At 36.2% G+C, this 13496-nt stretch overlaps 1 protein-coding gene across 1 annotated transcript; it reads left to right on the forward strand.

Annotated features, from left to right (window-relative positions):
- The first annotated feature begins 4098 nt into the window (after nt 1-4098).
- LOC107558928 (transcription elongation factor A protein 1-like) lies at nt 4099-11233 on the forward strand. Its single transcript, XM_016242633.1, has 10 exons — nt 4099-4323; nt 4849-4911; nt 5006-5111; nt 5674-5773; nt 5918-6063; nt 10031-10087; nt 10209-10363; nt 10456-10602; nt 10681-10752; nt 10864-11233. The coding sequence occupies exons 1-10, from the start codon at nt 4249-4251 to the stop codon at nt 10870-10872; spliced, it is 930 nt and encodes a 309-aa protein (XP_016098119.1). The 5' UTR covers nt 4099-4248; the 3' UTR covers nt 10873-11233.
- The last annotated feature ends 2263 nt before the right edge of the window (nt 11234-13496 follow it).

Here is a 13496-nt window from a genome sequence, read left to right on the forward strand (position 1 = left end):
TGCTAATAGACAAACAAATAAAATCATATTTTGTTAAGCCCTGTTTTTAGCTATCTCAGATTCAACAATACCTAAAACCGCCATCAGGGGATCTAGATCAATTGACCTTTGTAATATTCTTGACAATGTCAGAAAAATACTTCCCCAGTAGGATGATAATTTTGGGCAGCTCCAAAACATATGGGCCAAAACATGTGGGCACACCCACAACGGTCACATGAAGGGTCTACATTTGGGAATATCTTACTGAGCTTTTGTTTAGACCAGTGTTAAACTTTAAACTGTATGACTCTGTGTCTATGCTTTAAGTCCTGGTGTCCTCTACAGTGGACATGTATGAAGTCGACATCCTGTTTCATAACAGAAGGTCATATATATATTTTTTTAATACTTTATTTATTAGATTTTTTCTTAAACATATCAAAACCATAACAACACATATAAACCAACACATATTCACTCACATCTCACATATAACTATCCAACATATAATTACAGAACAGTAAAAAATAATAATAATAATAATAATTGACACGGAGAAACCAACAGTAGACAATATGTATAAAACAAAAGTGGGGGCATTAGTCCAATAAACACCTGAAGTATGAATTCAATCCTCTTCTTAGCTCAATTAAGCATTTATCTCAATGGATAAATTCAACCAATTCCTGTAGAATCAATATCACCAAAGTAATTTATAAAAGGTTGCCATATCTCAGAAAACGTTTCCTCTTTATTTTTTAAGGAGAATCTGATTTTCTCGAGCTTCAAATGTTTCATTAAATCCCTCATCAGATTTATATATGTGGGGGCAACTTTCTGTTTCCAGGTTAACAATATTAATCTTCGTGCTAATAGACAAACAAATAAAATCATATTTTGTTAAGCCCTGTTTTTAGCTATCTCAGATTCAACAATACCTAAAACCGCCATCAGGGGATCTAGATCAATTGACCTTTGTAATATTCTTGACAATGTCAGAAAAATACTTCCCCAGTAGGATGATAATTTTGGGCAGCTCCAAAACATATGGGCCAAAACATGTGGGCACACCCACAACGGTCACATGAAGGGTCTACATTTGGGAATATCTTACTGAGCTTTTGTTTAGACCAGTGTTAAACTTTAAACTGTATGACTCTGTGTCTTGCACAAACTGATGAGCCATGAATCTGTTTAAGGGCTGCCTCCCATTGCTCCTCTGTAATTTCAACTTCCAAATCTTCCACCCAGGAGGACTTTAAGTGTTCTAGAGTTGATGTGCTTGTCAGCTGGAATAGTGCTTCATATATATATATATGAAATACTTATTTTATTGTAAGGATCACGCAAAAGTATAATTTCCATCATGGTTTGATTTGGAGAGTTGGGGTATAATTAATTATTTTGTTTAACAAAGTTTCGCAGCTTCAAATATTAAAAAAAATGTGATTGAGGTATGTTATATTTCTTTTGTAGCTGTTCAAATGATGGAAACACTTTATCAATAAATATGTCTATAAAGCTATAAATTCCTTTTCCAACCCAATCTAGAAGGTCATATTTTGATTTGAAACCCCATAGCATTTTCCTGAGATGTTGATTTATGACAAACAATTTGAAAATGAATCAGATTTAAATTATATATATAAAATATAAAATGATCATATTTCCATAAGGATGTTTCCATAAGAATTTTATCACTAAATTAATGTCAGCCATTTTTAAAAAACCAAGGAGAGGGAGTGGTCATGGTGAAACATCCAATCATTTGATATCTCTGAAAAGCCCTGAATGTGCTCTGTACGGGACATCCAGACTTACAACTGGGACATGTGAGGTCTCAGAGACATTCACTCAAATATAATGTCCTCTACAGAGGCAAAAACTCCATAGCTGGGTCTCAGGAGGATATATATAGGGCTTGTTTTTGAAGCTGATGTTGCTTATTTGTCTCGCGAGAGTTGGCAACAGTGAGAACAACAGCTGCCGCAGCGGTCGCGCACTCCGGTCCTGGAGAGCCGCAGCCCTGTTGAGTACAGCTCCAACCCTAATTAAAACTCACCTGCCTGTAGCTTTCTAGTAACTCTTCAGACCTTGATTAGCTTGTTCAGGTGTGTTTGATTAGGGTTGAAGCTAAACTCTGTAGGGCTGCGGATCTCAAGGACCGACGTTCGACACCCCTGCTCTTTATGAAGTATGACTCTGTGTCTTGCACAAACTGATGAGCCATGAATCTGTTTAAGGGCTGCCTCCCATTGCTCCTCTGTAATTTCAACTTCCAAATCTTCCACCCAGGAGGACTTTAAGTGTTCTAGAGTTGATGTGCTTGTCAGCTGGAATAGTGCTTCATATATATATATATGAAATACTTATTTTATTGTAAGGATCACGCAAAAGTATAATTTCCATCATGGTTTGATTTGGAGAGTTGGGGTATAATTAATTATTTTGTTTAACAAAGTTTCGCAGCTTCAAATATTAAAAAAAATGTGATTGAGGTATGTTATATTTCTTTTGTAGCTGTTCAAATGATGGAAACACTTTATCAATAAATATGTCTATAAAGCTATAAATTCCTTTTCCAACCCAATCTAGAAGGTCATATTTTGATTTGAAACCCCATAGCATTTTCCTGAGATGTTGATTTATGAAAAACAATTTGAAAATTAGTCAGATTTAAATGATAATTACAAAATATCATCATATTTCCATAAGGGTGTTACACTTGATCACTAAATGAATGTAAAGTTCAAGTTCAAGTTATTTGTAGAGCACATATACAACAGCCACCAGGCTGACCAAAGTGCTTTTCAGAAGAGCTACAATTTTACCACATACACAGAAAACAAACCAGACAAAAATGTAAAACCACATGTTTAAAAATTACCATATCACAGTAGTCAATACACTAAGGAAAACAAATAAGTTTTTAGCAAGGACTTCAAAACAGACAAAGAAGGGGCCATTCTAATCTGTAAAGGTAGGGTATTCCAGTCGTGGCCCTGCCACCGCAAATGCATGCTCCCCTCTACGCTTAAGCCTAACGTGAAGGACCACCAACAAGGCCTGGTCACAGCATCGTAGGCTTCTAGACGGAGTATAGAAGTAAAGAAGGTCAGATAGAGATTTAATCAATTCATTTTAATTTTAGACAGTAAACGAAGCTGATAGAAACTGGATCCAATGACAGAAGAGATATGTTTATCAAATTTTAAATGTCAGTCATATTTAAAAACCAAGGAGAGGGAGTGGTCATGGTGAAACATCCAATCATTTGGTATCTCTGGAAAGCCCTGAATGTGCTCTGTACGGGACATCCAGACTGATACTTAAAACTGTGACATGTAATGTCTCAGAGAAATCACTAAAACATAATGTCCTCTACAGAGGACAAAACTCCATAGCTGGTAGTCAGGAGGATATGTCTTAAAAAGAAAGAAAGAAAGAAAGAAAGAAAGAAAGAAAGAAAGAAAGAAAGAAAGAAAGAAAGAAAGAAAATTTTTAAAAGCGGCCTATGCACAGTAAAACTTTCCACAATATTCACTAGCCTACTCTTTATACATTCAAGCAAACTACTGTTATAGGCATTAGACTAACAGAAACAACATATGTTCTGTAGTTTCCAGTTTTAGCTTCTCATTTTTTCTGGGGTATTTCAGCATCCACTACTATCTAATCTATTGCCTTTTCGTGTCAGCCTCCGCTCATTCCAAACATTTGGAGGCACTCAACAAACGTATAGCCCACCGCTACATCAATATACTTCGAAATTGCGCGCCAAAAGAACTGATTTTGTAATATATCCTCACTGATTATAAAAACATGACTCTGAGCACCACCGTCGTAGTAAACACGAGCGCACTCTAGTGTTGCAAACAGAGGTTGCTGGACTCTCACCACACAGTATTTTCAGCACAAATCACTACCAAATCGCTCCACCATACGGCTCAAGATATTTGACATCTTGTTTATAACATCTGAATCACTTGTGTGTGTCAATTTCAAGTGGTGTAAGGATAAACTAGATGCAATGCATTCATTCAGAACGCTTCAAGTGTGACGCGCGTTCGTTTCTTCGATTAGTGTTGCCTGCGCTTTACATGGCGCTTCTAGTCAATGGTTTGATTAGTGATGTCTAGGCTTTTCATAGAAACGCCTTCCTGCCAGAGGACTGAGAGCTGCTGCGTCCGCCGCCGGTTGAGTGGTGTGTTCGTATGTGGTTCTACGTTTTTTTATCAATTTAATATTTACCACTGAACATCAATAATGGGTAAGAAAGAAGAGGAAGAGATCATCCGGATCGCAAAAAATATGGATAAAATGGCACAGAAGAAGAGCGGGGTGAGGTGTTTTGTCATGAATGAATTTCATGTCTCGGATCAGACGAGGCTAACGTTAGTTACGTAGCAAGCTAACAGCTACACACACACGAAGAAGAACTGATTTCATCATCTACAGCGAAACTGAGGATCTGTTTTTCGAATAGATTTAGTGGTTAATGCTTAAGTGAGAGAAATATATAGTGGTTTAGTTTATTGTTTAAGAAACTCGACGCTTAGCGGGGAAATTAGCAGCATTAGCTGTTAGCACGGATACTTGCACAGGGTCAGTCAGTGGGATGCGGTAATGCAAATTAAGTTATTCTAAAAAAAACGGACTCTTGCGTTCAGTATGTTTAAAATATATATAATAAAGCAATATTTTGCCCATATCGTGGACGTAAAAGTGAGGATAGGTAGGTGTTATGCTACATAGTAACTTCTGTTGACGTTTCTGTAAACATGCTTATGTGTTATTGAAGTTCCCATAAAGTGTCTATCAGTGTATCATAATGAAATGTGTTTTAGTAAGCCGTGTTTTTTTTAGGCCGGTGCACTGGACTTACTAAAGGAACTAAAGAATATACCCATGACCCTGGAGCTTCTGCAGGTATGTTTACTCTGTTGTTCACGGCTCCTCATTAGCGCATCGGTGCTAAAATACAGTTTTAACGAGAGATTTCTACTGCTTCTCTTATGAATAGTCTACGAGGATCGGGATGTCGGTCAATGCCATCCGCAAGCAGAGCACAGACGATGAAGTGACCTCGCTGGCCAAGTCCTTGATCAAATCCTGGAAGAAATTGCTTGGTAAGTGTAATCAACAAATAACATGAGCTTTTTCATTTGAATCTGTGTGAGCAAAGAGTGTTTTTTAAAAGACTGTAAGCATTTCTTATTAGTTTTTCCTCCAATTTTACAGATGGTTCCATTTCCCATATGTAGTTTCTTGGTTAAGATGTCATATAATGCTTGTATCGGCATGCTTATATTTAATTTAGACACTTAAGCTGCAATTAAAGTATGAATTCCATTATGTTAGAAGTATCAAGTATTAAACCAGTCATTGCGCTGCACACACTTTTTTAAAGTGGGCCTTATGTGTCTAAATACTTTTTGGGGCTTTGTGTATAATATAATGTATAATACTGAATAATTCATTTCAAACTACTCGTTTAGTTTCTTATGTAACATGAATATAAGTCATGATGGGTTTGTGTTGTTGTAATACCAGTAATTGCCTGTATGTGGTAGCAACTGCAGGTTTCCTTTGTTACAAGCTTTTGAGTCACCACACAGATATATAGGTCAGTTTCTGATCATTTTTACTATTACACTGATGAAATGTCTAACGAGTGGTTTTGACATCCAGATGAACCTGCTGCGGAAAAGAACTCTGAGGAGAAAAAGAAGGAACACACAACACCAGTGGTTTCACCATCTCAAGCCAGCCCGGAGCCCAGAGAGGAGAGGTACCAAGACCATTTTAATGGTCATAAGATTATTTTCCAATTAAATAATCACATTGCTCATTAAATAAGGCTTTATAGATCTAACTTCCTCATCCTCTGATTTCTATTCCTTTTTCCTCTGTCTCTTTATTTCTTCTCTCTCAGCTCAAGCAGTAATTCTAGCAGTAAGAGTGAGTCTGTCGATGTAACACCCAACACACTGATAGCCACTTTCCCACGGGCACCAGGCACATCTGACTCAGTCCGTATCAAGTGCAGGGAGATGCTATCAAGTGCTTTGCAAACAGGAGGCAAGTCATGGCAGGCAATTCTTCCGCACACGTATTTTTCTCCTTTTTAAGTCTTGCCAAGAGTATTTAGACCTGGTACTAATTTTGTTGTCTTTCTGAATTCTAAATCGTACATTCAAACTTGAGTGAATGGTGCAAAATGCATGGAATACTTTGATTAATATTAATTTAATTGGACTCTTTAATTATATATCAATTTAATAATTTATTTTTGTGTAATTTTTAGACTGTCATATTACTTTCATATGATATTGAAAATGTTTATATATATAGGTTTATGGTCTGTATACTTTTTCAAGGTGTGTGTGTGTGTGTGTATATGTGTGTGTATATATATATATATATATATATATATATTAGGGATGTCAATTTTCGATCATTTCCATGATCGATCTTCGTTTAAATTAACGATCAATTGATCGATTAATCGTTAACTTTAATGCAGCAAAATGCGTCTATTGCAGCAGCACGCAGTCACCGGCATGACAGGATGTGCAAAAGCCACTCAAAAAAAAACAGCTTTCTCGCCCGAATTAAAGGTGTTTTAGTCTGAATAAAATGCTAGTAGCAGAATTGTAAAATGATGTGATTATGATCATTTGATAAAATGAAGAGAGCGCGCCGTACATTTGTACGTCATTTTACTTTGTTGACTGTTTCCTATCCCGACACGGAGACCGCTGAACGCGCCTCTTTAAATGGTTTCGTGGTGCTCATTATTGTATTTTAAAACACTATTGCAATGTTTTCAACTGACATTATGGCATTTAAAATAAAATAAACGTCTTGTCGTTCGGTACCAAATTTCGATACCTAAGGGGTTAATCTCATCAGCGTCAGTGAGCCAATAAGCCTGCCACACTAGCTGGTGTGTTCGACTAGAAGAGGTGCGGCACAGATCGATCATCCACGAGAGCGATTCGAAAGCGCACGGAGCAGTCTGCTCTCTTTAGCTCTCGTGGTACTGTAATACCAGCAGTGTAGAGTAGCGCGTAAGCTGCGTGGAGTTCCGATCATATGCAGATGTCCGTTCATACTAACGTTACACGACCGAAAGCGCGTGTTATGTGACCATTCATGCAAACTGTAGCATCATGCTACATAAGACAATAAATAAGATTTATATTCCGCTTTTACTCAAAACTCACTTTAAACCACCATCGAGTGTTTGTAATATATTCCGATTGCCGTCTAACAGGGCCGGATTTACGCATTGCTCAAGACATTGAGCAAATAAATATAACAAACAATAGGGTAAAAAATGACAAACTATTTCCATGTCTTCCACCTTTTTTTATGTAGGCCATGAAAATCCCGCTTTCTTTCTCCCAGTCTCTCTCACAGAAGCACACACGCGGAGACGCGAACAGAAACTTCTTGTCAGCACTGCACCGCAAATTTATCAGTAAAATAGTTTCGCAGCTGAAAAGCAACATGACATTTCTCAGTAGCGAGGTTCATGAAGGAGTTTAGTTTAAAGATTCGCTATTAGTAGACGCTGCTGCTGAACGCTGCTGAGAGACGCATAGATGCAGGTATTCACACGCACTTAATCTCTCTCTCTCCCTCTCTCTAATAACCGCATTAGACTGCATTAATAACTGCGTTAGCCTGCATATCAATGGCTCAAGCCTCTGTTATCAGTTCTAAAATGACGTTTTGGAATTTGCAACGGAAGGTTTTGGATGAGGTGCGTAAAAAAATTAGTTCAACCCACACGAGATTTCAGGATGGAAACATGTCATATTATATTATTAGGGAAGGGGGCCCAAAAATGTGTTTTTCCTACGTCACGAAAATAGGTAAATCCGGCTCTGCCATCTAATGTGTGTTTTGGCCATGTAATGTTGCTGAAATTAAATATGTTATTACCTCTGAGTCAGAGCAGTGATCATGGAAGAGAGAACACAAGCAGACAGCGCTGGAAGCTGCTAATGCTCATCAGTAAATCAGTGGAAAATAAATAGAAATCATGATTCTGTCTGAACTATGCGTTTTAAAACGAACACTAACTAGTGTAAATGTAGCCTAACAGATGTGTAAATTGAAGACTATTTGAGCTTTATTAAAACTATTTGCACTGGTTACATTTTGTTCCTTTGTGCAGTGGCTCAGGAGATGAGTCAACATCAATGATAAACAATGATAAACATCAACAAGCTGAAAAATGAAACCAAAGTTTTTTTTTTTAGATAATGTAATCTTGTTAAAATTTATTTCATAAAATTGGTATCGGAAAAAGTATCTTTCAGGAACCGGTATCGAAGTCAAGGTATCGGTATCGATATCGAAAAATTTTGAACGATACCCAGCCCTAGGCGCGTGTGGCTGTGCTGCACAGTCAGTGAGCCGCTTCCATCGGTGCTGCTGCAGCAAAACACACTGTTGCTCACATGGAACATTTTTATGTGAGTATTATGACCAGTACTTAATTTGATACTGCTGGATCTTTTTCCGGAAAATGTCAGATTTACAATTTTTGCATTCCGGTAGGCCTATTTGTTTTAAAAAATCCGGCATTTACAGTGCATTAGATTGTGACAGTGCATGTATGCGTGCATACGAGACGGAGCGAGCTCGGGTTTGGCTAGATGTATTTGGAGGTTATTACTTGCGTCTCATTCAGCACAAATCCAAATGTTTCCATATTCTCAATGTATTTGAATGTTAAACTATTATTTATAATGTAAACTAGTCTTGTACTTTACACGCATTTGCATATAGACGGAAAAGAGCATCCTCTTCACATGAGCAAAAAAGTCCTTGGCATAACAGCAGAGTGGACCGGTATACTGCGGTCTATTTAAACTGACCAGTGTAACCTTTTATATGTTTGGTTGACTGTATTTTATTTTGATAATGAACAGACTGCGATGTAAGTTTGAATTGCTAGAATATGTGGGGTGTGTGCCCGTGAGGCGCCGGTGCGATCGAACAGCTGAAACATAAAAAACTCAATTTTTTGGAGTAAGATATAATCCGCAAAAGTGTTTACTTTTATTTTTGCACACTCACAATAAAAACAAGATTTGTGCTTTTGCAAAATAAAGCAAACAAACAGAATGCGCGTTGTCATCCTTTTCTTTCCGTGAACTTGTTTATGGAGCGCCGCGCCACACTTCTGTTTTAAATCTGTTAGCTTAATTATTTAAGAACCGATATATTTCGCTTTTTTTTTTTTGATGAAAACAAATTATTTTTATTTTAGGCCTATTACTTACATAGGCTATACATTTTCCTTAAAACATCCCATTTTGTCCCAGGGCTTGAAAACCTGTGCCCTAGGCTAGTTAGGTCCATGCAGAAACTCGTGAAGGATGCTCTTAGTTGTGGCATCACCGTTTAGTGCCATCATTGAATGCTCTGGGAAAACGTATAGTCAGTGTCGGTCACAGCGCCTTTTAATTGCTGTTTTGAATCCAGCAATTATTTATTTACAAATGATAAGCTCTGATTATGACAGGTGTGGTATAAAAGCTTTGTTTATTAGAGGAATATTTGGTTAGCTGGAAGCGGTTTGAGCCCATGTAGCCTACATTTATGTGGCTTTGTTCTTGGTCACGAATTTCCACAACGCAGCCCTGCAACCTTCACCTAATTGTTTCAAATATGAAACAATTATCTGGGGAAATGACTGTTACTACATTTCTATTGCATTCCATGTTGAAGAACATTGTGTTGTTTCTATTTTAATGTACTTTTAAAGTTTAAATCACATTAAAAGCTTAATTTGTAATTATGAGTGAATGATGATGCATTTATATCACAACCGCATGAGCCGCACGCAGCCCAAAATTAAATTGCTTAATCGACCATCGATAGCTTTAATCGATTGCATCTCTTATCGACAATGAATCGATCATCGATTAATCGTTGACATCCCTAATATATATATATATATATATATATTTATTTATTTGCATTTTTCTTGTTTTTAAATGGTTAAAGTGTTGTCTTTTTCTTTTAGATGATTACATTGCGATTGGTGCTGACTGCGATGAACTTGGAGCTCAGATAGAAGAATATATCCTTTTCATATTCATCCCAAAAAAGTAGCAATTGTTATTGAAATGTGAGCGAAGTCTAAAAAAATACTAGTTGTCAGTATACTAAATTTTACATGCATTTCCTTGATCAACTTGCACGTATCTTTTTGGAGTTCAAAAATACTGATATGAAATACAAGAATCGTGTACGAAGCCGAATATCCAATCTTAAGGATGCAAAGAACCCCAACCTGAGAAGGAATGTGCTGTGTGGTAATGTGAGTCCAGACCGCATAGCAAAAATGACAGCAGAGGTGAGTGACAACCAGTTCACTTTAACATTGTGTAATAATTATAGAAACATGTTCTCTCTCATACTGACATTGTGGAAATCTAAATCCAACAGGAAATGGCAAGTGATGAGCTGAAGGAGATGCGTAAGAATCTGACCAAAGAAGCCATCAGGGACCACCAGGTGGCCACTTCTGGGGGCACCCAAACTGACCTGTTTACTTGTGGCAAGTGCAAAAAGAAGAAGTGTACCTACACCCAGGTAATCCTAGACAATGTTTATGAATGTCAGTGTAGGGTTTTTTATTTATACATTTTATAAACACACAACTTTCTTTAGGTTCAAACTCGAAGTGCTGATGAACCGATGACAACATTCGTCTTCTGCACTGAATGTGGAAATAGGTGGAAGGTATGTTTTTTCTTTTGCCATTTTCTTTTGTTGTATCCATTGATAAATTGATATTATCCACAAACAAGACAAATGTAATTAACGCTGTCTCTATTCAATCTGTTTCCACAGTTCTGCTGAAGTTGGGGGTTGTTCTCTGTGTTTGGAGATGTAGCTAAATTCCAGGACCACGTTTCTGTATCATGGACAACAATTTATTGGCCCACCTGATGTACAAAGGCCACACTCAACTGTTTGTTTTATTTTAATGGTCCAAACTCATGTCCTGTGTTTTAACTTGACGTACAGCTAGGCCATAGGCCTTTGGACTATGATCAATGTTGTTGAATTTCTGTTTTCTTTTACCATCACTTTTTATATGTAGTTAAACATTTTGACGACAGACCACATTCATATTTAGACAGTTTTGCTTTGCTCTAATGAAAGCTAGTCAAAAATATTTAATTTTCCTAGACTTGCCCATTTTCAAATAAAATGCTTTTAGCATATGTTTGCTTTTGGTAACAGCTCAAGATTTTTTTTAACCTCGTTCGTTTGAAAGCAACTGAGTTTCTTTGGCACTCTGAATTATACATATTTATACGCATGATTTACACATTTTTACTGTGTACATGGCTTTTACTTCCAGGAGTAAAATGTTTTAAAGATTGATGGTGTTTATGATTTTTATACGTCATATTAACAAGACGCCACATTATGTCTCTGAGATGGTTGATTTTCTTGTCAATTCTCTTCTTCTTTTTTTTCTGCGTATAACTTATTTACAAGCAAATGGATAGTCTTATAGATCAAGTTCACTGTAGGTTCTTGTTTTTTTTTTTAAGTGATTTTTTTGTTTTTTTTCTGAATTAAAAAAAAAAAAACAATCTTTCATTCTCATATCAGGTATGTTAGGCCTCTTTTGGGTCCAAGTATTATCTACAACAGCTTTTTATAATAACTTTTGTGCATGATAGGGATCTGAATTAATATTTGAGTCCCATCCATAACAATCTCTTTCTTTGTTATGTTTTGTTTGGTAGAGGTCGTGTTTGTTTTTTTCTGAGGTTTTCTCCAAAATAAAAAAGCTAATAATTTAACAAGCAACAAAGAGCATTCCCATAAAACAGATTTATAATGAGATAATGTGTTGTAAAAAAATATATATATATATACAGTGGGTACGGAAAGTATTCAGACCCCCTTAAATTTTTCACTCTTTGTTATATTGCAGCCATTTGCTAAAATCATTTAAGTAAATTTTTTTTCCTCATTAATGTACACACAGCACCCCATATTGACAGAAAAACACAATTGTTGACATTTTTGCAGATTTATTAAAAAAGAAAAACTGAAATATCACATGGTCCTAAGTATTCAGACCCTTTGCTCAGTATTTAGTAGAAGCACCCTTTTGATCGAATACAGCCATGAGTCTTTTTCATATTAGATAAGTCATGGCAATGTTACTTTTGACATCGGCAATCAATACAAAGTGGATAGTACTTGCTTTGCATCCAGATGACATGTTGCTCAGTTTAGTGAATTTCTATCGCTCTCTTCTCAAATGATTTTGCTGTAGTATCCACTACCGCCTTGATGTCCTAATAAGCCCCTTGCATTAGCAATGTCTCATCTGAATAACAAACAACCCTTTGGTGGTTGTTCTTGATGTGCTTTTGTGCAAATGGAAAACAGGAGGTTTGTATCATTCTAAAACCACTGCATCTTTGCTAATCATTTACAGTAGTTTAAGATAAGCAGAACAACTCGCCCATTTTTAATAAGAAAAGATGTTTACATTAATGCTTTATATATACACTAACTTTAGCCCTTAGAAACTGTTAAATGGGGAGGACACTTGCTTCAAGGTTATTTTGTGAGGTTCCCAGGTGCATCCTCTCCAGAGCAGAGAGCGAGTAGGCAGCACGGTTACGCTTCACTGTAAATGAAGATCAAACTGAAACCCCTGGGGTTATTCTGAATATTTGGATTCATTATTTACATGGCAAATATAGATCAAATAATGCCATTTTTGGTACTGGTGATTTTCTAAAAAAAAAACTTTTTTGATTATGCATTTATATGCATGCCCTACAAATCATATCAATGTATTTTTTATATATATTTTTGATTAGCTGATAATTGTATGTATATATTGTATATATATTTTCTATTATTTAAAATTATTTATTTATGGTCCCACAAGTTCATATATGGCAATATGTCAATCCACTATTCCACAGCTCTGACAACAATCACGCATTTTAAAATTATTGTGCTTTATTTTATCTTAAAAGATTCCAAATGCCCACAAATCATTATTTTTTCTCAATTCGTTAAAACAGAAAAAAACTAATCTGATTACTGTAAACATTCACATTAATAATTAAAAAATGTATAATAATTTTTATGTAAACTGATTGGAAAATAACCCTTTTTTTTGTATACTTTACAGAACAAAATAAAAGAGAGAGAAAGACAAAAAGATTTATAGGCAGTATAACTCCAAACCATTGGCTTAGATTGTGTTTGAGGGTTGACCTATGTGGTGAATCCATTAGCTCAAATTGCACATATCAATTGCACATTTCATATTAAGTTAGTCTAAGACAAGTAGAAGCACCACCATGAAATACATGTTGGTAGATGTATGTCTGGACAGATCAATAATTTTAATGAATTGTACCTGACTAACCGACAAACAGACCCACTTTCTTAAATGTGCGACTTCAGCACTTGACAAAACCAATGGTGTTTTTCGC

Source organism: Sinocyclocheilus grahami, unplaced genomic scaffold (assembly GCF_001515645.1).
Source record: "Sinocyclocheilus grahami isolate Dianchi unplaced genomic scaffold, SAMN03320097.WGS_v1.1 scaffold21.1, whole genome shotgun sequence".
Taxonomy (NCBI): Eukaryota; Metazoa; Chordata; class Actinopteri; order Cypriniformes; family Cyprinidae; genus Sinocyclocheilus; species Sinocyclocheilus grahami.